The sequence below is a fragment of the Perkinsus marinus genome (genome assembly GCF_000006405.1).
Source record: "Perkinsus marinus ATCC 50983 genomic scaffold scf_1104296947810, whole genome shotgun sequence".
In the NCBI taxonomy this organism is placed as follows: Eukaryota; Perkinsozoa; order Perkinsida; family Perkinsidae; genus Perkinsus; species Perkinsus marinus.
The window spans coordinates 105,801-131,002 of NW_003210458.1; the positions used below are offsets into that span (position 1 = coordinate 105,801).

Below are 25,202 nucleotides of genomic sequence, written 5' to 3' on the forward strand. Positions count from 1 at the left end.
TGCTTGATGACATCCATGTGCAGCAGTCCGAGGAAGCCGCATCGGAACCCAGTGCCTGTTGAGAAAGTACGAGGGCGTTCCTATGAGAATTTATGCATTCAAAATTTTAAAAATTTCATTTTTCCAGTGACGAGTTTATACGCGGTCTCAACTGCTTGGTCACTTTCTAGCGACATCTCGAAAAATGGTGACGTATTCGGGCTGATGAGAAAGACGAGCAGTATGGGAATATATGCACATGGTCAACTACATATGTCAATAAAAATATGGAAATTCTGAGGAAATTTCGGGAAATCATCGCTGGTTTTTCTACACTTCTACCAAAAAACGCATGTGGATTTTCAAGGTTCAGCGAGGAAAATTAAAAACTCAGCTGAGGGAACCAAACCTATATTCCAGCGTTTGTAATTATCGCATTTACAGTGACCTTGTTCTCACCTAGAGCTTGACTGATCACTTTCTTGTATTCAAGACTGGAGTCGCTGAGGGACAGCCGATTCATGGCGGGCTCGAGGCGTTCGCTGTCGTCTGTGGTGACGGGGAATACTCCTTCGAAAAAAAGCCGTCAATGAAATGGAAACATATCTCTTGCGCCGTTTCGCGTTTAGGGGTGACACGAGAATCGGCGTCACCACGTTACGAGTTGTCGAAGCTGAGAGCGTTACTTGGCGAGAAGATGCCTTGCATGTTACTTGCACGTTATGATTATGATGATTACGATGATGTAAACACATGGCGATTCATAGAGAATTCGAAAACACGCGTGTAACCGCAATCCCCCCATCACGTCCCACCTGCGTACACCATACTCCTGGCCGGTTGAAAGCCAGGAAACACATCAACTGTGTCACCAACTCTGCTGATCGTGTCACCAACTCGGAGCCCTCGGATATCTTGGTTTCGATTACACGTAATGTACCCGAGCTGAATACCCATTGAAGTAGAGGATTACAGTAATACAAAATAATTATCTTTATCTCTAGAAGATTACAAATAATATACTGTTTGTGTGAACTTGATATGCAAATGTGTGTTATTTTGTAGGACAAATTATAGTGAGCAAGTTGTCGCTATCATCACAGTCCCAAACGGGTACTTTCATCACAACATATGTTCATAGCCATTGTTACATTGTATATGCGATATAGTTTAATCTCGGAAAAAATTACACACATTTGCATATCAAATTCACACGCACTGTATAAGATCCATGCAATATCTATCTAATCCCTAATAACTAGGTGATATTCAATCACTTAATTTCCAATAAACATGATACAAATCGTATTGAATAATAGTAGATGCATTGGAGTTTCACCCGTCTTACGTGAAATGGCGTAATACTTGACGAAAAACGCGAAATTCGCGGTGATATGCAGTAGTCGTGAAATATATTTTCCACTACTGTTTTTCATATCACGGCTCGTGAAACTGTATTATAAATTATATGGTTCTGCTCACCTGGCCTCGGTGTAGAGAATCGAGCGGCGTTAAATTAGGGTGCATGACTCCAACGTCGGACGCGGTCATCTTTCGTCCCGCATGTTTCAGCTCGAGCATTTCTCCTTTTTTCAGAGACCCATTCGTGAGGTAAACCAGAAGCACCGCGCCTGAGAGGACTCCTCATATCGATCACTTTGTGCGATCACTCGAAGACTTGTTGTTCACTTAGATAGCTAGATATTTCCGTAATTGCAATCGTAGATAGACTATTATAAAATCATTTATCTACTCCATTATTTACTATGTTGACTTCACCCACAAAATATCGATATAGTTTTCTTATCAAACACTCGTCTACGAATGTTCGCAATCGTCACAAAGGATGTAATCTCACTCAGTATTCACTTCCATCGATCAATTAAAGCAGTGTTGGGATATATCATATATCTCAACACTACTTTTATTGTTATATAATATATATATTCATATATCAAATATGTCGTTCGCTTTCCTCAGCTGAGCTCAGGAGTTTCCCCACTGATTATAGAGGTTGTATACAAATCCGGGTAGAACTGTGCAGGAGTCAACAATAATCTCCGAAAATTTTCTCAGCATTTTTTCCATATTGTCACCAACATATGTGGTTGACCATGTTCATATTTTCCCACACTGAATGAAATTCACGGCAAGAGAGATAACCTCACCCCTATTTCTGTCGAACCACATATCCAGCAATAACGCTCGAAGGGGTGCTTTTGCCTGCTGTGCGCAAGGACTAGCATCCGGTTGGGGCGGCGGAATTCGGTCGATGATCGCCTGAAATTCGGCAATTTGAGAAGTACAGCAACGGAAAAACACCAGAGTTTCAGCTGTTACACCTAAAGTGGCGTAGTACTCTGTGAGAAACCCGATATTCGCGGTGATATGCAGTAGTCGTAAAATATGTCTTTCATATCACTAGGGTGAAATTTCAGTGTAGGAACATACTCACATGCTCAACTACTCCTACTATTTTCTTACCTCTAATAATTTATCGACGTTTTTCCCCGTCTTCGCTGACACCCCCAAGATCGCTGATTCGTCCGTGTCCATCAGACTAGCCAATTGAGCCCTACTACTCGACAGGTCTACCTACGCACAGCCACACAGTATGTTCGCTTCCCTCAGCTGAGCTCAGGAATCAGTTTCCTCACTAATTATACAAGTTCACATACGAATCCGAATGGGAATGCAGGGAATCACCTCCGAAAATTTTCTCGGAATTTTTCACATTGTCATCACCAACATATTCTCGGAGTCGCCTTACATGTTCGATGTCAATTTTATTGAGTGCACCGATAACCTCCAAGCCCTGTTGCATGAAAGCCAAATAAAAATTAGCTACCGTCTGCGCCTGAACTCCTAACATAAAGGAGCAGGTGCCTGTATACTCTACCACTTCCATTCTCGACATCAGTTTATGCTTTCGTTCGCTTTTATTATTTCTCTACTATACTACACCAGTTGAGCTGATACCATTCGGAAGAGTGTAGTTCATGTACCCTACAACGAATGCGAAATTGCTACCAACTCCAACTTATGCCGTGAATTGGTCGAAGATCTAGTAATGATGGCTTGAAATACAGAGTGGTGCGAAAAAAGAGTCCACCCTCGTAATTTCGCAGCAAGTGACAGTTCGTGAACAGAAAGGATATCATCGAGCTCTCTCCAGCGCTGTATGAACGGTTCTTATATCTGTATTGTGCACTTAGGTATCGTCATACGCAAAATCGGCTACATAAGGAAAATGGTACCTTAGTCACTCGCCGCGAAATTACAACGGGTGGTTCTTTTTAGGCACCACTCTGTGTGTCGTGATATTGGAGTCTCACCCGTGATACGAAAAACACTAGTGAAAAATATATTTCGCGACAACCACATAGTGCGAATATCGGGGTTTTCGCAGAGTATTACGCCACTCCACGTAAAACGGGTGAAACTCCATTGAATAGTATTTACCAAGCAAATAGAGCGGTGTTTAAATCGTACTACACAGTGCGAGCCAAACCGTGCCAGAACGATGCTAAAGCGATAGATGTCTTGTGTTCCAATCTGTCTCCCTCCTGTGGTGTGGCTTTGTCGGCCGCTTTCTAAGGCTGAGCTAGGCTTAAGGGTCTCTATATTCTCAAAGTAATCAATAAACAAGTTATCCCTTAACGTTGGGGTATTGTGTTATTTATCAATGGTCACGCCTACTGCAAATCCCTCTAACAAACCGTTATGCGAGTCACCTTGCGATAACTTGTTGAATTAGGAGAGGTCATTCAAAGACCTTTGAGACGTGATGATAATGCTATTAAAAATCAATTGACAAAGTTTCATCATCCTTTGTTAAGTTCGGACCTGCTGTATTAAATTCGCATTTTCTGATTTATTTTACATAAATTTGATCTTAGCTGAGGAGCATCCTCAGGAACAGTCTGTATCGAATTTATACGAGGAGCTGTTATTCGACGATTTTCCCCGCGTAAAAACGACAAAGCTCATCCATGTTAACGATTACCACATTTCGCGATTGCTCATAGGCGCTTACTGTAGTGAGCGAGATTCAGAAATTGTCTCTTACCTTGTAACGCGTCCACCAGAAGTATCGCGCCCTGGCAAGCCGACAAGGATCGCGCCACTTCATATTGAAAGTCTGTATGGCCTGATAACATTGTAGGAAGATATGCACACACTATATATGTCTGTGACAATATGAAAATTCAAAACTTCCCAAAAATTTCAAATTTTTGGAAAATTATTGTTGATTTCTAAACACTTCTGCCCGAATTTCTATGATTAGTTAGGAAAACTAAGCTAAAACATAAAACTAAAACTAACTAAGAATTAGCTATGATATTAGCCCTAAGTTCAGCTGAGGGAGATTAGCATATATATTCCAACACTGTCTGGTAACATTTCAGACATGAGTGCAAGAGAAAAGGAAAATATTCATAACCTCGAATCGAACCGGACTAAGCTCAAGAGCGGCTACTGATATTCTCGGAGATCTGATGATGGTCACCTTAAACGCTTTCCAATTATTCTACATCATTCCCCCATGGAAAACAGTCTTGGAGTTTCACCCGTTTTACGTGAAGTGGCGTAATACTCTATGAAAAACGCGATATTCGCGGTGATATATTTTTCACCAGTGTTTTTCATATCACGATTCGTGAAACTCCAATGTATCGAACCACACAGTTACCCGGCGTGTCGATGAGGTTGAGCAAATACGTGAGGCCGTCCTTGGGGTTGTCGTATAATATGCTACAACTCTGTGCTTTGATGGTGATGCCCTGAAAAAGTGTTTTGACACCAATTTGGAACTTTACCAGTGTTGGAGGAATACATGTCTGCTTTCCTCAGTAGAGTAGATTTATTCAGAAAATTTCCTCAAAATTTCCAACACTCACCCGTTCGCGCTCAACTTCTAGAGTGTCGAGATACTGCGCGCCTCTGGTTTCAATGCCAGTCATGTTCAACAGACGATCGCACAGAGTCGACTTTCCGTGGTCAACATGAGCGATCACAGAAAAATTGCGTATTCGATCGACGGGAACTCCCTCGGGGAAGGACGCCAGGAAGCTGAGAAAAACAATGCTTAGTGCATTCTGGTCGAACGGCACTGCCAAGAATAGTAGAACAAAATTCGACACGAATCGTCGCATACGTATTGATATGAATATTGAGTGAAATATACTGGTTGATGAAGTGATGGAGTTTCACCCTAGTGATACGAAAATCATATTTCGTAGTGCGATCATATAGTGATATGCAAATGTGAAGAATATGTGTTTTCTATTCCGGGATTAATGATAGTGAACAACTTGTCGCTATCACAGTCTCGAAAGGTTACTTTTATCACATCACATGTTCATAGCAATGTTAATATTGTTTATGCGATATAGTTTAATCTCGGAGAATAACACACATTTGCATATCAAATTGGCACTCACTGTCATCGAGGAACTTGAAATGTTTCCAGAGGCAACGAATTTTGGACCACCAGAATGGCTAGGAACATGATCTCGGCCGATTGTGGAGATTTTTCCCATTATAATCGCTCATTCGGAACATTATTTCCAATCTCGGCGAGTTCTAGGATTCTAATTTCTCCCTACTCATGGGGAATAGCACGCCGAGAAAGGTCGAACATCAACTTTAGCTTCTCTTCTCCCAACGTAGCCAAGAAGTTACACGTTGAGGACCAATCAACAAAGCGTGTAAGGAAGGCACGACCAGTTTGTGCCAACATACACGCAGTTGTTGGGCGAGCGCGAAATGAACTCTTGATCTATATATCGGAATTAATTCCCCACACTTACTCCATAATTCTCTGTTGAGCTTTAGAGCGAGTTTTCAAAGTGTGGCCCGTTGCTGAGCCATGTGCTCCTATTGCGGCAACTCCCGGTGTAGTAGTAGTAGTAGTAGCAGAGAAAAATCTGATGGCTCTACCGAGCCATGTCGAGTTCATAAAAGTGACAGCTCGAGAAAACTACGCAGAGTAATTTCGACAGTGCGTGTCAATTTGATATGCAAATGTGTGTTATTTTTTCCGAGATTAAACTATATCGCACATACAATGTAACAATGGCTATGCACATATGTTGTGATGAAAGTACCCGTTTGGGACTGTGATGATAGCGACAACTTGTTAACTATAATTTGTCCTACAAAATAACACACATTTGCATCGATCAAATTCACACGTACTGTATATTTCAAATTCTCCAGAGAATTTTGTGGCGCGCGGTACTTACGCTCACTGACACACACAGAGCTTGTGTAAATTCAGTTGCTGCCGGGACAATTTTCTTGTGGATTCATCAGCTCTACATTCTCAAGATCACCGATTTAGCCATCTACTAATAATATATCACTAAAAATATCTTTAATACGATATTAACTATATAATATACTATTTAAATATACATGTTAATCACTAACGAGTACCTAATATATTAATATAATATAATATATAATATGATATTATAAACTACCTTAATCTATATTAATTTATGATATAATGGAGTTTCACCCGTTTTACGTGAAGTGGTGTAAAACTCGGTGAAAAACGCGATATTCGCGGCCTGTACTACTCGTTAAATATGTTTTCACTAGTGTTTTTCATATCACGGGTGAAACTCTAATATATTATAATGGTATCTTTTATTAATATTAATCTGTAGAGATTAAAGTTTATTAATATCTATGGAGATAAATCCCTATTTAAGGGTATATATAATATTATAATCTATATGATTTCGGTGAACATTACAACTCCACTATCTATGAAACGCTGCATTATACAGATTGTCACTAAATCGTATAACGACACAATTCATTCACGCCGTGGAGGATTCCAAGGAGCTCGTAGTCTTCTTTTCGGGTCTTCCGAATTTTCATCCCAACGGGCCAGGTTTGATACCACAATTCGCCAAACGGAAAGCAATCACATAAGCTCGTTGTAGCTCCACCGTTTCTGATGCACTCAGAATTTCCATCGCAGCTCGTACGAGTAGTTCCGCTCGATCGAATCGCCGATTCAATATCAGACTCACCACTGCTTCAGTAAGCACATAGGGTAATTCTGTCCGCTCGAGAGTTCTTAAAAATGCAATCACCGACATGGGACTTTTTGAACGATTTTCCCCACAAATTTCAGATAGGATCTTCATCGTTAAATCGTCGGTATTAACATCCTGTTCGCCACGATATTCATCGACAGTTTCTATGCACTTCAACGGTAAAGCGCAGCCTTCCGAGCCAAGCGTGATAAACACCGTCACGCGTGTCACAGTAGCATCGAACCACTTCTGGAGAATATCTTCAACACTAGTGCATCTCTCGAGGTCTTCAACTTCGACAATTTCAACTTCCAAATCCTTCCGCGTGCGGGAGAATCTTTCAAGATGCCCTCGCAAATTAATCACTTTTGCATTGACTCCGATCGATGACTTTTCTATGTCGGCCATAATTTTACGAGCTGATTTTCCACGGAATATAAACTGCTCATATGATGCCATACCACTCCACGGCTTCATCATCATCAACTCCTTCTTGTCAAGCTCGACTTCATCTCGCGGTTCTTTCTGTAGTTGCTGTTGCTGTTGTTGTATATGTTGCTGTTGTTGTTGTTGTTGTTGTTGTTGCTGTTGCTGTTGTTGTATATGTTGCTGTTGTTGTTGTTTAGCAAACATCTCTCCAATTCGTCCCCGTTCGCGCTCTCGTCGTTCTTCTTTTCTGATTTCCTCGGCGTACTTTTCCTCGAGGCCAACTGGAGGGTACAAATGTACATTTGGAAGTATGTTGAGTTTCACCGCATCAACGACCCATTGCGGAGTAACAACTACGTAACTGAGCTCCAAAACAACCTAGATATTAATGGAGTTTTACTCGTTTTACGTGAAGTGGCATAATACTCCATGTGAAAAACACCGAACAAATCACCCCATCTCACGTAAAACACTTTTTACGAGTTTTACGCGTTACTCGCTACTCACATGTGTTTTTCGCAAAAATGTGAAATGTGAAATTCGTTTTTCATATCGTAGGTAGAACTCTAATTTATGGAAAAATCTCACCTTCGTTCTTTTCCGTTGATATCAGTGAGTTTCCGCCAAATCTGGTTGCCCAAAGCAATAGCGCTCGCCACTACATGTGTGACACTACGCATGCCGTACTGATGATACTCTCCACCGTGACTAGTCACCAATCGTTGAATCTGATACGCCAATTTAGAGTGCGTGGCAGTATGCGATATGCAAATGTGTGTTATTTTTTCCGAGATTAAACTATATCGCATATACAATGTAACAATGGCTATGAACATATATTGTGATGAAAGTACCCGTTTGGGACTGTGATGATAGCGACAACTTGTTCACTATAATTTGTCCTACAAAATAACACGCATTTGCATCGATCAAATTCACACGGAAAAAATTTCCTCCAGGATTTGCATTGCCTCTTCCTCGCTGGAGCCTTCCATTCGGCCCGTGAGCCAAAACGTCAATCCTTTGAATAGATCACTACGCCTTGTATCTCTAGATGAAGATGGACCATACCGCTCCTGGTATCTATCACCAAAACGGTGTCGGAAATTTATCCATAATTCTCAGAAAATTTTGGGGAATTCTTACACTGTACACGTCTAGCCGAATTCGTATAATTAGTGAGGAAACTCCTGAACTCAGCGGAGGAGAGCATATGTTCATATATGTACATATCGGAGTTTCACCCAGCGGAAAACATATTTCACATTTGACTTCGCGAAAAACGCATGTGAGCAATGAATAACGCGTAAAACACGAAATGTGTTTTACGTGATATGAGGTGATTTGTCCGGTGTGATTCGCGAAGTGTTTTCAATTCACTTCATATCGCCAATATCGCGTTTTTCACATGGAGTATTACACCACTTCGCGTAAAACTCCATTCTATTATCCTATGTGTTATATATTCGCATATATATCACAGTTCGCGCAATCTAAAGAAACAATTCGAAAATTTTTTTCTCGTCCATGGCAACATTCGCACAATCTGGAGAAATCTTCCCATACAAAATTTCAGGTTGTTATGAGCTTGTAGTTAAAAAGTAGTAGGGGCTGTCACATGAAAATTTCATGATATACATGATTACATGGCATCAATTTCATGATGAAATTAGGTCTTGTGTTTTCGCGTATACTTTTATATATATGTATATTCAAAATGCCGAGTCAAAGAAAGGGCACTGCATCAAATCTAAGCGAGATGCATAGAAACCAAAGAAGCGCGCGCCATTGATGGAAAGTAAAGGTTGATATCCAGGTGATGACCATAGCGCAAGTGAGAATCTAAACTGCAAATTCCAAAAAAACAAGAACTGCAGGTGAAAGCGGAGAAAGGGAAACCCGAAACCCCACCCGAAACCCGACGGGAAACCAGAAACCCGAACTGTTATCCAAGGCTAAGTCGAAATGCAAGTGAGAGCATGAGCTAAACTTCTTTAGAAAAGAGGCCTATTCTTTCGAAATGCGGATTTCCCCTCAAAGAAACCTCGATCACTGGCATTTCTTCTACTTACCGCAACAACAAACGATTCCGCTTTTCCGTGAGATATTCCCTCTCGCTTTGCCAACCTCCCGAGGATGCCCTCGTCGATGGTCCCGCTGATGTGGACTTGGCAGTTGGACGGACAGATTCGCCACGCCTTTCACCGCCGGACATGGCCGAGATGCTGCGATACCCACAGAGATTCAAAGGAATCTATATTATAGCACACTTCGTGACTTGAGTTTTCTTTTTCACCTCGAATGTCTATAACGTAGTATAAAGTTTACTCCCACATCATCTCGAACGAGCATAACCGATGGACGTTTTCTAATCGCTCATCGATTATACCCGTGAAAAACACACACTGAATATGGTCATGGGTCCCAACGTATGTGGCAACATAGGCGCCTCCTGCCAGAGCCGAGACGCGGACCTTAGGCCCGCTTTTTTGTACTAGAGGCAAGGACGTGTCCCATACAGCTCGGCCCTCACGGACCGCTTCACAGCGCCTCTTTTGAAACACTAAAAAGCTTACAACATAAATGGCCTCGGTTCGATCTTCAGGTCTGGCTTTTTTTGCATCTTTTGTTGGCGCGCGCCCGACTCCGTCTGCGCAGCTTGAATTATTGAAACGCAAAAAGGTGATAACGTAAACTACTTCATGATGCGAACACTCATTGGTATGTCAGCAGCAAATCATGGATGGAATCCATGTGTGAGAATCCATATCACTATTACAAACATAGTCTGTATCATCTTTGTTACAATCGACCTCGTCATTATCCCATTATACCACCGTTGAAGTCATCATCTGTACCACACAGGTTATCTGTATTATCTAGTATATGTATTATCTATCTATCATCTAGTATTATCTGTATCTACATATCCGTACATATCCTCTGCGACTGTCCCATCATCCATAACCGTTTCACCATCCGTGTAGCCATCATCCGTATCAAAGTTGGAATATATATTCGCTCTCCTCAGTTGTGCTTAGGAGCTTTCTCACTCATTATAGCAGTTTATATACAAATTTGGTCACCAGTGTACAGAACCCGATAAGAAATTCCGAAGCTTTTCCCAGAATTCTTATATCGTCACCGACGCAGATTGGTTGACCACGTGCATATATTCCTACACTTACATAAGTGTCATCCATATTCTTATCCATATAGTCATCAATAATGATTCATCATCCGCATGAATATTCCCCATACGGTATGGGCCATACCAGTATCCATATAGTCATCATCCGCATAAATATCTCCCATATCCGTATCCGTATCATCATCTTTATTAATAAGTCGGTAATCTGATCTCCCAATCAGCACCATGATGATCCTCTCAAACCTGTAGTTGTTGCTTTCCAATCGTATGTTATCTCCTATTCCTCATCTGGATTCCGATCAATGGCGTATCTACAACAAAATGCCAGCAGCTATTAAGAATAGCCATCGCGAACGGTCTTTCATTGTAACGGGCTATGCGGGGACCGGAAAATCACATGTCGTCCACAAGCTGACTAATTCTCTGCAAGGGGAATTTAGTGTTATGGTCCACACGTGGGCAGGTGTTGCTGCCCGAGTTCTGAATGGTAACACTATGATGAGTTACTGTGGACTTCGCTACGATGACAGTGGCATTCCTGGCGATAACTGATATATGAGATGCGCAGCAGAGCTTACATGGTGCATGACTACAGGACTCCGCCGAGCCAGATTATCTGAAGATAATGTAGTGCTAGTGATTGATGGACTGGCAGCCCTACATGGTACAGTGATTGACTCGGTCTCCGAATCCCTGGAGGAGCTGCGAAGTCATAAAGAGCATGGCTGCAGTCCGTTCGGTGGCCTCTACCTACGATCATTGTGGGAGATGGCTGCCAGATAGGGAGGGTGGAGTTCTCAGAAAAATCCACACTGTGGATTTTTATTTTTCTGGTAACTGCGTGGGAGGATAGGCTGTGGAGTAATGACACTGGAGTAATGGCAAAGCTGGCGAAGCTGTTGTATTCTTCGACGTTGTACCACGATTCTCCAGCCCACAAAGGCAGAGTCCATCACAGGTCGGCGAGAAGTCGGTCGAGCCCGTGGAACTTTACCGTGGATCTACACTGGGAAATACTGTGGGACGGTCTACAACATATGTACCTCCGGGGTCTCCGCATGAGAGCTACGTTGACGACGTCTCAGCGAATAAGTCGCTGGAAGCCTTCCACTGCAGAGTGCGCTCGAAAGGGCGTGGTTATCTGAAAAAATATGGTGTGATGGTCAAGAGATTCGTGCGTCAATATCACTGCATGGAAGGATGGAAACGGTGCAGCCATTCAGGAATCATCAATCGTCGTCCTGATGGCCGGTACGAGGTTGAAGTCCAAACCGGGATCCATGCTCCTCATGAACGAGATGCTGATCCCACAACGGGCCGAGCGCCGCAGACTTATCTCTGTAGAACTCCTCCACGAAATCGATAAGCTCGTTGACAGTAATGCAAAACCTAAGAGAATACTGCGAGCACTCCGAAGACGGGGTTGCTGAAGGGTATCAAGAACACGCTCAGGTGTATCAACAACAGGCTCTATCAAACTCTGAACCGTTCGAATGCTTCGAACTCGAGGCCTCGCATCACTGCCTACTGCAACGAAAAGTCCACCGTCCCCGACTGTATGTGTTCGCCATCTAAACAATGGCCCGTTGGTGATGACCTCACTGCGAGTGTTGATGGTGACAATCGCGCTGCAGATGCTGATGATGACGACTTGGCTGCAAATGTTGGTGGTGATGACTTGGCTGCAAATGTTTGTGGTAATGACTTGGCTGCAAATGTTGGTGATGACGACCACGACCGATCAAGAACATGCCGGATGTTCTAGGAATCTGAGAACTATTTCAAATATTAAAGCAAATGTCGCTCTTCCGGAGAGCGGGAGTCCCGCTGCGGGACTGCTGCGATACGATCTAATCCGTCGATATCAGTGAATTCTCCCAGATGTCCGGCTACAATCGTCATCTGGTATACTATGATTCACGCGGAAATGCCTCTCAGGCTGAGGATGACGGATGATGATGGTCTGTTTGAACATTCCGGAGCCATTTGGGGAAGCTGGTGGCCTTATTCGACTCTATGTTCTGCTCTCAAGCATGTTGAAGCATGCAAAAGCTCCTAATTCGGATATCAGGACTCCTGATATCTGAACTCTCAGATATACTGTGATATATTCCTGATTCAGGAGAGTGGCATATGGACGAGGACATGTGGGGCCTTGAGGGCTGTTATGAGGTCTGATCTTCGGGCTACTCCATCCAATGGTAGAAACAGGCTCGTACTGATACTGAGATTACTCTACTAGAGTTAGTCGACCAGGACCTGGTCCACACTGAGTGTGACACTACCTGGTCACCAGTTAGTGTCACACTTAGTGTGGACCACACTACTAGTGTGGAGAGGCCCAAAGACTCGCAGGTCTCGCTTCTAAAATCTCGGTCAGTTCACGGGACAGGTGCCCGATAAAGTGGTGCCGTACAAGCGACCCCATCTGACACGGGTCTGTTCAGTCACCTAGTCCACTATAGTAAAATCTGCTATTTGACAAGGACTTTCTCCTAGAATGCTTGGGCTCGTGAAATACCGTGACAGACTCGAATCATTGCTGCTAGAGCTGGCCTCAGCCCCTGGCGTCACGTACCCTTAGCTCAGTTGATGTACTCGGAGTCGCAAGATGCACCTTCTTCTGCGTAACGATAGCACGTGCGAGCTCAGAAAATCTTCCCTGTGCGCAGACGCATTTACAAGGATAAGTTTTCTAGTTCTCACCTGAGTTTGATTTGGTGATTCCAATTTCCCGATCGTGCTACAGTAGTTGTCACTAATTACTTACACAATGACTACCTCTGACCGCTATGCTGCTATCAACAGGCTAGAGATGCCCTCTCCCATTGTCCCCCGCTCCGGTGGTAAACACCCCGTCGTGTCCCCGACTATGAACAAGGGCAATACTCTCGCTACTCCACTTAAGCATCAGCATTACTCGAGAGCCACCCCATGGACGGAGTCAACCATGATAGACGATCGTTCTTGGGTCGAGTCGGTCGACACTCCCGTTCCCACTGAAAGGGTTTCTCTTCTTACTATCACTCCGGCCGAGAGGTTCTATCCGGTCGTCCACGATGCAGCTACTGTTGCTTCTGTCCAAGACGACTACCACTCCCTCGTGAACAGTCTTCGTCAACAGTGCATTGGAGAGCAAGAGCAAATACCCTGTCCCTTGGACGGTGCCACTAGAAGGCTCATGTAGGGTTTAACGGTGAGTTCAGAAGACCTCTCCTGAGCTACTCCTAGGATTGGTTTTAACATGTTCAAGTCGATCCTGGGGATGCTCTTGAAATTCAGAAGAGGGTCATCGAACATCAACACAGTTTCGATACTCGCAGTGTTGGAATATATGTTTGCTTTCCTCAGCTCTGGAGTTTCCCCACTTATTACAGGAGTTTATATACAAACTACAAAAACCCATAAAAATATTCCCAGAAAAATTTCCATATTCTAACCCACACGTAGGTTACCATGTGCATATTTTCCCACACTGCTTATGCGTGCGTCTATCATCTCATTAGATACTGCGACTATACGGCATCAGGAAGAGCCCTTAAAAGCGTTGAAGACTTTATTGCGAATCAAGTCTGCCCGATGTGAACTCTCCCTAGTCGCATTGGACTTATCATCCCATCTTAGGTACGCCAACACTCATTCCGTGGCCTCGGCTACTGCTCGGCAGACCGCCCACTTCCGAGAGGAAGCACGAGATCGTGTCAAGACATACTTCAACTGTTCTGATGAAGACTCAGGTGCTCCCCTACTGCAGCCTCTGTCCAACTCACGACTCAGCCATATTCTGCGGTGCTGGTGCCACCGGTGCTATTCGCAAGTTTGAAGATATGCTCATCAAGAGTAGAGTTTTTGCCCCGCCGACCCGCGAGAAGAAACTCCGTAGAGCGGTGAGTTGCTAATGTGGGAAAATTTCCACATGGTCAACTACATGTGTGGCCGACAGTATGAAAATTTTGAGAAAACTTCGGGAAATTCTCATTGGTTTCTACTGTAGAAAAATGATCTACAAATTATCTAAAAATTATCGATCTGTGTAGAAATTCTACACACTTCTACCCGAATTCGTATATAAACATTAAACTTGTGAGGAAACTTCAGAGCTCAGCTAAGGAGAGCGTACAGATCGAACATCGCCTTATGGTCTCCCTTTGTTCTTCCCATAGGTCGTTATGGTTGATCCCGTAGCCCACCACAGTTCCCTACTTCCTTTTCGTGAGTTGGCCCGCTTATATCCCCTCGGGAAAGGGGTCAAGTCCCGATCTGGTGAGTACGGGGCAGTGCTGGAATATATGTTCGCTCTTCTCAGTTGATCTCGGAAATTTCCACACTAATTTTAGGTGCTTGGAAATTCCCTCTGAATTTTCATAGTGTGACCAACACATGTAGTTGACAATGTGCGTATCGCCTCACACTGGCATTGGGTATAACCGTCGTCGTAGTGAATTAAGCCGAATTCAAGTATACTTGTAGTGAATAGAAGTAGTAGGTTTATGAATACAACTTACTTAGCTAGAACCTTTTATGTACGTGCTCTAGCGTCACGCTGAAATGACACAGCCAAAACAAAATTCGGAGACATATTTATAAAACAGGGACAATCTCTACAATATGCTCTCTTCAGTTACTGGGTCTCACGTAGATGTCTCGAAGTCCCAGGCATCTCCCGAGTTCATCGAAATAGAACTCATGGTACCCACTGGGTCCTATGATAGGACTCCTATCCCCCTCCCTCGTGACCGTTTAAAACAGGTCCTCCCCCTCGACGGTGTGAAAGGCATCGCGTCCATTGAGGCGCTCCGTGACACCCTGGAACAAGTAAGTCTTGTCGAGAGTCCCCAAGGTGTGTCACCGCTATATCTCAGGTAAGCATATTCAATCGTCATCATGGTGACGACTACGCGACCCCTGTGGTCGTTCTTTCGGCGTGCAGTAACGTAACGGGAGCATGTCAGGACGTGAGAGACCGAATTCATCTACGATGTGTTGGAATATATGTTTGCTTTCCTCACCTGAGCTCAAGAGGTTTCTCACAATATTCTGAGAGCTCAAGGTATAAGTGTGCAGAAAATTATCGATAATTTTCGGCAAGGCCCAGAGATGAGCAACGCTTCGCTCAGATGCCCACGGTGTCAACACTGGTACATACCTTCCGTGGTATCATCGCTTGGGACTGCGCTGCAATTGCTGCTCATAGAGAGGTGCGTTGTATGTGAGGTAGATTGCAAGTCTAGAGGCGATATTCAGTACGTGTAAATTTGATATGCAAATATGTGGTATTTTGTAGGACAAATTATAGTTAACAAGTTGTCGCTATCATCACAGTCCCAAACGGGTACTTTCATCACAACATATGTTCATAGCCATTGTTACATTGTATATGCGATATAGTTTAATCTCGGAAAAAATAACACACATCTGCATATCAAATTGACACACACTGTACAGTCCATAGCTATGCCTTCCTACCACGAAAATGTGATCGTCTTTCCTCCTCGAATTTCCCCCTCCCTGTGAGTTTTTCTTCTCCTCGTTGATTTTTGAAAAAATCAATCGCCATCACTATAGAGCCAGACTCAACAAATTTCCTAGTCATATTTACGACCGGCTTCAAATATGTGGACTTGTCGACTGCGTTTGTCGTTGCTGGGCGATTTTAGGTCAACATGAATCCACCGACACACCCTGAGGGTTACATCGATTTCGCCTTCCTCTCTCCTCACAAGTTGCTGGGTGGGCCGGGCAGTAGCGGCATACTGCTGTGCAAGAGGAAGCGTCAAACGAATTCAATACCGACCATTTGCGGAGGCGGCACGGTCGAGTTCGTCAGCAGTAGAGGACATTACTATCTGTCGGACCTCGAGGAACGAGAAGAAGCCGGTCGGTCGCAGCTGGTGTTGGAATATATGTTTGCTTTCCTCAACTGAGCTCGTAGGTTTCCTCACTATTTTATGAAAAATTACACGATTTTGGGTATAAGTAAACAAAAATCAACGATAATTCCGCAAAATTTCCTCAGAATTTCCATATTCCTAACAACACATGTAGTTCACCAAGTGCATATATTCCCACACTGGTCGCAGCTGGTGTTGGAATATATGTTTGCTTCCATCAGCTAGTTTCAGGACTGAGCTCGGGAGTTTCCTCACTTATTATAGGCGTTTATATACGAATTAGGGTAGAAATGTACAGAAACCAATGAGAGTCGGCCACACATGTAGTTGACCATATGCGTATTTTCCCACACTGGTCGCAGCATTCGCAACTCTAATTTCGTCAAGTTTGAGTGTATCGGCCATTCTTGGAATGTATATGTTCGCTTCCCTCTGCTGAGCTCAGGAGTTTCCTCACTAATTATACAGATTTACTCACGAATTCGACTGGAAATGAACAAAATCAACAAGAATTTTCCGAAATTTCCTCAGAATTTTTTATAAATTTGAAATCGCCACGTGCATATTTTTCCACACCGGTATCGACAGTTGCGAATGCGGTAGGAGAATTACTGGTCTCTCAGGCACTCCTGATATTCTCGGATGCATCCGAGCTGGCGCTGTATATCACATTCACACTTTACTGGGCATTAATGCAATCGCCGAGGACGAAGGTCGCATGGCGGCTTACCTCGATAAAAAACTCCGAGGCAACAGCAAGATTCATATCTTGGGACCGAAAGTATGTCGTTGCAATAGAACTCAGACGGAAGCAAATAATTTTCATCAGGATCGTGCGCACTGTGCGGGAATAATATCGTTTAATATACTTTACAACGAGAAGAAGGATGGTCATCATCGTCACGGTTTGTATGTTGCTGGAATTCTCGCGGTTTCCAAACAGGTCGGCAGATACTTACACTACAATTTTGTCGGTTGTGTTCTCAACGATGTTTTCGGCATTCAAGCTCGAGGCGGCTGCGCATGCGCTGGACCGTATGGGGAGGCTCTTCTCGGCCTCGGTGGCGTCAACGGCGAGCGGTTCGAAATGACAGCATGTAAGAGCTATTCACAGCCGTTGGTGTTTTTGTGTTATTCAGTGTCAACTCGCGACATGATCTTCAAGCCGGGGTTTGTTCGTGTTGGAGTTCACTTCACAATGACCCAAGAAGAGCTGGAGTATCTCGCAGATGCAATTCTGTGGATTGCCGAGAAAGGGTGGATGTTGATGCCGGCATATGAGTTTGAGCTTAGCTCTGGAGAATGGAAGCATGCCCACAGAGACGACGTCAACGTCATGAAGTAAAGCCCCGATCTTTGCTCGAACTTGCGTGTTTATTGGTGATTCGAACGTTCGTTTTTTGTTCCTTAGGAATATTGCCGATAGTCTCAGCCCGTCGATGCTCCGGTTGCATGAACACGAGCGTTCATGGGTAATGGAGTCGCCGAAGGTGCAAACTGACAAGGTTGCTAGAAATCTTTTTGATGACCTCGCGACTCCGTCGGAGAGAGCAAGGCAGCCGATTGCAAGTCCGGCGATGCATAGAGACAATTTCACATCGGAAAAGCGGAGACTTAACCAAGAGATCAAGAAAGCCGATGAGCTCGCCAAGCAAGTCGCTGAGGAGGTAACCAAAAAGACGGCGTTTACAGTGTGTGTCAATTTGATACGCAAAGGTGCGGTATTTTCCGAGATTAATGAGAATCGATCTGAAACTATATCGCATATACAATGTAGCAATGGCTATGCACATATGTTGTGATGAAAGTACCCGTTTGGGACTGTGATGATAGCGACAACTTGTTCACTATAATTTGTCCTACAAAATAACACACATTTGCATTGATCAAATTCACACGTACTGTATACATTATCTGAACAAATACTATTGAAGTTGATCATTGGGCTGATCGGTCCTTCGTACGTGCACTCGTGAGCTCGTGTACACGGTCCATTCTCCAGTTTAGCTCTGGTGAATTCCGTGGCTTTTCAGGCCTTGACTAAACCCCGCGCAGATCCTCTCATCCCAGCGCAGCTCTCTAGCGTGCTGTGGTTCGCTCTTCCCATTGACACAATTTGGTCGTTAAAGAAATCCGGCAACATCGATCGATCAGAACCGCAGGTTTGCACCGACCTCAGCGCCCCTATCTTCACCAGACCGAGCAATCAGACAGGCCGAATATCGAGGTAACTGCACGAACTCTGTCAAGATCGATACCACCTACCCTCAGGAAAACCGAGGGTGTACTTAACGCACGTGTTTGGTCTGATCGAGCACCAGCAAATATCGTGTCTTTACCGGTTAGTCTGCTATGCATGGCAGCATGCTCGATTATCTCTTTCAGATCCCCCAAGTTAAACCTAGCTTTCCCCAAATGCTCAAAATGATGATCGGCCAAAGAGTCGCCTGCCACGCCGAGAGGGATCGGCAATAGCGGCGTCATTGTTTCTTACAGTAAATTGTAGAGTATTTTCAGACTTCCTGTTCTTGATTGTCTCGTAGATGTATTTCCTAAGACCTCTAATCCATAAGGATTTATAGTCCATATACCTCATAATTCATATAAGTAATTTCGACGACTCGTCGTCCATTTGACTATTTGGATTCTTTTTGCCGCGGTGTGTCTGCAACCATGCCATGAGTGAGCCGTGTCGTCAAATTGTACTTTTCTGGTGAATCTCTGGTCTCTTGCGCTTGTGCAGTCTGGCTCGTCAGAGTGATATTAAAAGGATCGATTCTTATATTCTTTGCGCTCCTTGAACGAAAGGAGTTGAAACCCCGATTCACCGACGAGGATCATGCAACAATAATGATCATCCTCGGGTATGACTTTATTGAGAACGACAAGCCAAGTGTTGCTTCGGTTGTCACGACTGTACAATTAGAGGCGGTCTTTGGAACTGGGACACTAGCAAAAAATCAATCATTTATTAAGGTGTCTGAGTAGCCGCATCGAAACACAGTGATTCTCACGATAAGGGGATTATTAATCCTAGAAAGGAGTACAGGAACATCGTTCATATACTCTTTCATCATATTCACATACTCGATTGCTCATTGGGCGATATACTACTCCCCGTCGAGTACTTTATCATCGGATTCAAGTGATGTCCGAATCGGAAAGAGAATAAAGGACTTCGATGGCCTCAGACTGGGCCACTACGGAGACAATGCTTGTATCGCGTCGAATACGCAAACGCGACTGTAGAACTCGAGTCCCTCTTGAACTATGAGAAACCGTGGGTACAAAGACCATGACTTGTCATCCGGTATATCAACATCTTCAGTAGGGGCTGAATCGGAATGGAATCAAACCCCCGAAGCCAGAGTTAATCGCATCAGTACCGAAAATCAGAATGAAACAAACGCATCGTGAACTCGCGATCTCACGCGATCGGCAACAGAAGCATACATAAACTGAATCACGAGTCTAGAAGGCAGACGGTGATTCCTTCCTGTGAGGGGTACACGTGGGAGAAGACTTCACCCTCGGGATGATGATTTGACAGGCAAGTGTCTAGTAACCCCATAACACACCATAACACACCATTATCCACCCATTCAACATCGACGTTTATTCAGCTACCCCCTCCTCCTCCTCACCCGATAAGTGACGGTGCGAGCAGGCAGCACTGACATTACTATTGATATTGAGACTCCACTTTCCTTTACTCAACGGCCGCCCACTCACATACTTAGTCATCCTATCACGCAAGGTTGCAAAACCATCAGTTACTTTTTATCCAAAGCGAGTCGTCTATAGTGTGAGGGCAATCTACATCGAGCTGCTGGAGAATCTGTCTTCTCGATACAACTCGTTCGCTCCGTTATGTCATGTGGGCGCTCCTGTCAACGCTGTAGATTCGCAAAGATGTCCCTTTTCAGTGCAGGCTGACCTCCGTGCGCCCTCATCGACGAGTGGCATCTACAGGCTGACGTTAATTCTCGACAGACATCATTTGCCTCGCCCTCGCCAAGCGTCTGTTGTTATGCGAGGCTTTGTGGGAATTCGGCTGCTCCCCGGTTGAAACAACTCAAATTACTAGTGATTAGTGAAAATAGTGATTTTCTACTCAATGAGTTCGTGGTCAAAAACAGCTTTCACGTCGAGCTCAATGCTTTTAACACCATTACGGGATTAGGTGTGATGCACGGCGAAACTAAGAGAAAGTGTTTCGTCCCGCTGACAAAAGTAGACAACAAAACTCAACCACTCGCGTGACAGAAACCACCACATGCACTTTCACCCGCCCCACTTGGGTACTCTATAATCGTATCCATATCGATTAAAAGCATACTGGGCACTGTTTGCGATGCGCATCTGAGTGGAAAAAATCTTCGCTGTGCGAGAGGAAGTATCTTCAGACCTTCTTGGAGAATCCTGTAGGCCAATACCGCTTCGGCCACTCATGAGGATTCGCGTGGCCTCCACGTGTGGCACAGACCTTCTGGTGAACGACTTTGAAAGGCTTCCATTCAAGCCACCATCTTTCATACAGACCTGCGGAGAAGCGCTCTAGGGAGCTGCATCGAGTCGAATAGATGAACTTCGGATTTCTCTTGGTAATTGGAGATAGTTGTCTGGTAGTTGTTACCTTTCCCTCCCGGTCGGCCCATTTTATACCGCAGTCGCACATTGCTCAGGTACAGCATTATGGAACCTAACTGCTGAGTATCAAAAGTTGAAAAAACACCGAAAAAAGCGCACGCCCAAAAATGGCATGGAAACGATATATTTTTTGGGAAGATCATCGCTACGCCCGATAATATCTGATTGTTGTACATTGTAGGAGACAATGAGTTTGTTGACATGAAATCTCTCATCATACTCACTACCTCGCAGAATAACGAAGTGTGCCTTTGGAGAACCTTTTTCCCACCGCCCCGAAAGGATCCGCTTATACAAGAGACGCAACACTCGGGATACTCTCATTGAAACTGTTGCGTGTTCTACTGACGACTCACATCGATTCGCAGTGATCATAACGACAATCTTATCGCATTTACCGGCAACTTGAAACATTTTCGCCGAGTACGGTCTGCTCGTACAGTGATTTAAGGTTCTCCTACATCTCCGTCACCGATGAGGCTTACCCTGTACTCTCCTGATGCATCCGTCCGTCGACCTTCTGCGTCCAGCAGATGAAACCTCTTATACTTTGCGAAATTCGTTACCACAACTCGAGTGTCAATCTCATGACATCCGATTAGGACCTCTCCAGCCGAACCCGTAATGAAAATAGATTCGCCCAATCGCATGTTGAAGAAAGTCGCACTTGGTGCGTAAATGCGATTCACGATGCAGAAAGGCTCTGTCGTGCACAGATAAATACACGCTTCGAGCGACCTCTCGCCCAAGGAGAGCCCCTTGGTATCGACGCTCACAGATATTGTCTCATCATCACCGAATCGCGGGGTAGAGGATCGATTCCCCCTAAGTCCCTCAGAGCAAGAGACAACGTCATCTAGAGAGACCAGTTCTGTTTCATCAAACTCTGACTCCCTCAGAGAGCTCCCAATGACCGGCACCGGTCGGTGTTCCGATTGGACTTCACTCAACCATGCGGAAGCAGGCTTGTGGTCTTTCTCGAATGGCGTCTCTCCAGAGCCGCGTCGGGTAAGATTCGGGACTCCCAGTTCCCTAGGCACGATCGATACGCTGCGTTCTCGCGTCGTGAGAGGCATTATGTCGACGCTTTCTTCTGCGCTCACCAATAGATGACGTCTATCCGGGATTCCCATCATACTAGCTGTTCCGAACTCATCTACCATTTCTTCAGAAACTTCCATCGCTCCTGCATCCAATGGGGTTGAGACTAGTCGAGCGTCGTTAGCCCTCAGTGGGTTAGTCAATGAGATAGATGCTCCATGACAATTAGAGCCCTTAGGGAGTGTGGCTGCGCTTGAACCCTCTCCACTTCGATGTAGTTCCCGTGATGCAGGACGAGGTGATAGCAGCAAGCTGCCAGCGGGATGTAATGCGACTGTGTGCACCTTCCCAACTTCGAGTATATCCGGATTCACGGGACCGAGACAAACCGCCGAGCCTTCGGAGTCAATCACAGTGCACACTATAACGCATCTTGTATCGAAAACGATTTTCACTTCGCTATCGAAGGTTGCGCAACGTTTCGGCTTAACTCTCTTGGTGTACCACGCATCTGTGTAGGACACCCTCAGTAGTTCGTCAGCATCCTCCACAGGCAGCAAACATGCCGAGGCAGCTGTGCTACTCGAGCAAACGTCGAAGCGCACAAGGCAGATTTCCGATGGTGCTTCGCTCACACTGATAACTCTCAATTCCAGATGGTTACAACTTTCATCGGACGTCTTGTATGATCCTGCCCCGATTTCCGCCGGGACTGCTAGAGCTTTGGCTGGTACCAAACTCCAGCTGAGATGGAGACACAAATCGTCGAGATTTAGTTCCACATGCGCCGGATGCATGCTGGCCTTGAGGAGATATTGCGGCAGGAAGAGTTGTTTCTCATGTTGGTGGAGTTTTATGAAGGTGAAAGTCTCGCTAAGAGCTACGATCATCGACCGTCCCGAATCCAACTTGAATCTGTGACATCCAATCGAGATGTCCGACTCTCTTCCAGATAACCCCAAGTAGAGATAAATCCACGGTGATAGTTCGCATGTAACTTGAATGCGTGACCAACAGCAAGTTTTGCACAACGCTGATAGAGGTAGGGGTATCGGACCACATTCCCGTGCGGTGAATCGGCTGAAGACAAGGCCGGCTTTCGAAGAATGCCCTTGGAGTAATAAGACCATTTCAGATTGGTTCTTATCAGCTGGTCCACTGAGCTCAATTCGCCCAGGCACTTTGCAATTTCCATCCGGCTCCTCACGCCAGAACGGAGCGAAGCGGAGCTCCGCGGTGAGCTCGTCATTCCCGTGCATCGGACACCGGGACGACTCTTCTGGACGATCGATGGAGATCTTCCAGTTCACATATTCGCCGCAGGCAGGGCCTGGTGTTGGAACTGGTGGCGCAACGAAACCAGGTAGAGCTGGATGAAGCCGACAGCAGAAGCAGAGCTCGTAACGACGTTGCCGGTCTTGAATCGACGAGACGCATTCAGTATGCAACGGAGTGCTCAGTGTCAGCTCCGGGAGATCAAAGATCGCTACTTCATGCGAGATGGGTTTACCGATGAATCTGAGAAAGTCGCTGAAGAGACCTCTGCATCTTCTCATGATCTTGCGTACACAGCGTATAGCATAGTGCTTACTATGTTTCACTTAGTGTGTTGTACTTAGTATGTACTTAGCATGTACTTAGCATGTACTTAGCATGTACTTAGCATGTACTTAGCATGTACTTAGCATGTACTTTGTATGTCCTTAGTATGCACGTTGTATGTACCTTGTATGTACTTAGCATGTACTTTGTATGTCTTCAGTAAGTACGTAGTATGTACTCAATGTGTACTTCGTATGTACTTGACATGTGCTTTGTATGTCCTTAGCTTGTATGTACTTAGTATGTCCTTAGCATGTACTTTATATGTCCTTAGCTTGTATGTACTTAGTCTGTCCTTAGCATGTACTTTATATGTCCTTAGCTTGTATGTATTTAGTCTGTCCTTAGCATGTACTTTATATGTCCTTAGTATGCACGTTGTATGTACCTTGTATGTACTTAGCATGTACTTTGTATGTCCTTAGTATGCACGTTGTATGTACCTTGTATGTACTTAGCATGTACTTTGTATGTCCTTAGTATGCACGTTGTATGTACCTTGTATGTACTTAGCATGTACTTTGTATGTCTTCAGTAAGTGCGTAGTATGTACTCAATATGTACTTAGTATGAACTTGACATGTACTCTCTATGTCCTTGGCTTGTATGTACTTAGTATGTCCTTAGCATGTACTTTGTATGTCCGTAGCTTGTATGTACTTAGCGTGTACTTTGTATGAAATACTACTTGAGTTTCCATCATTAAACCAGTCTGATTTAATCGAATGTATTACGCTATATGAACGCCCCATCGAGCGATAAGATACTAGTCTGTATATGACTATATAGGCGAATCCTCGATAAGCCCAATCCAGTCAAGAACTCTTACCGGCGCTCTTTTTTTATCAGTCTCGCTATCGTCTTGACCTTTTCATCGGGGTGGTTCATCGAGATCTCGCTGGTAATGACTTCGATAGGAGCTGTAATTCCTTTCCCCGGTACGGAAAGATAGTTGATCTTATCAAATTCGCCGATCACATTGAATTCAATAAGGTAGTTTTCATCAAATTGCGATTCTTCCGGTCCCTCCAGAGAAGTAGCATAAAACTGACTGACATAAACTACCGCTCGAAACTCACAGAGCACCTCACCTGAACGAGGGTCCATCTCTCTACTTCAACCCGCAGCATAACCACAGGATTGCACTCCTCATGAGAACTACGTATCGGCACGCGAATGTCCGCACCTTTATGGTAGAAGACCTGTGGTGGGAGGGGTAGTTGATTCGAGGCTGTGAGAGGCTGACCTCGTCTAGCCATGCAGCTTGTTCGTCACTCTGACCGATGAGGACATCAGCTACAACTCTCCTTTTTTCCCAAACTTCGACTTTGAAGCGGATTTCTCGCTTGGATATCCTTTCTATGACATGAACATCATCCCATACAGGATCGCGGGAGTCGTGTG

General features: G+C 44.6%; 3 protein-coding genes across 3 annotated transcripts in view; 1 reads left to right on the forward strand and 2 right to left on the reverse strand.

Annotated features, from left to right (window-relative positions):
* Positions 1–4,943, reverse strand: part of Pmar_PMAR021398 (hypothetical protein) — a gene marked incomplete at both ends in the record, with an annotated part of 5,596 nt that extends 653 nt beyond the window's left edge. Inside the window, 8 exons of the mRNA XM_002779077.1 lie at positions 803–924; positions 1,462–1,610; positions 2,148–2,259; positions 2,464–2,574; positions 2,750–2,844; positions 4,049–4,129; positions 4,673–4,763; positions 4,881–4,943. Of these exons, the coding sequence (XP_002779123.1) occupies positions 803–924; positions 1,462–1,610; positions 2,148–2,259; positions 2,464–2,574; positions 2,750–2,844; positions 4,049–4,129; positions 4,673–4,763; positions 4,881–4,943 (824 nt within the window). The remainder of the gene's footprint in view (positions 1–802; positions 925–1,461; positions 1,611–2,147; positions 2,260–2,463; positions 2,575–2,749; positions 2,845–4,048; positions 4,130–4,672; positions 4,764–4,880) is intronic.
* An 8,444-nt stretch (positions 4,944–13,387) lies between these two features.
* Positions 13,388–17,850, forward strand: Pmar_PMAR021399 (hypothetical protein; the record flags this gene model as incomplete). Its single annotated transcript, XM_002779078.1, has 12 exons — positions 13,388–13,797; positions 14,121–14,195; positions 14,239–14,351; positions 14,392–14,501; positions 14,778–14,877; positions 15,236–15,429; positions 15,477–15,569; positions 15,732–15,812; positions 16,272–16,491; positions 17,129–17,286; positions 17,449–17,602; positions 17,645–17,850. The coding sequence occupies 12 exons, from the start codon at positions 13,388–13,390 to the stop codon at positions 17,848–17,850; spliced, it is 1,914 nt and encodes a 637-aa protein (XP_002779124.1).
* Positions 17,851–24,623: 6,773 nt separating this feature from the next.
* Positions 24,624–25,057, reverse strand: Pmar_PMAR021400 (hypothetical protein; the record flags this gene model as incomplete). Its single annotated transcript, XM_002779079.1, has 2 exons — positions 24,624–24,845; positions 24,890–25,057. 2 exons carry the CDS (start codon positions 25,055–25,057, stop codon positions 24,624–24,626), a joined length of 390 nt encoding a protein of 129 aa, XP_002779125.1.
* Between the last annotated feature and the right edge of the window lie 145 nt (positions 25,058–25,202).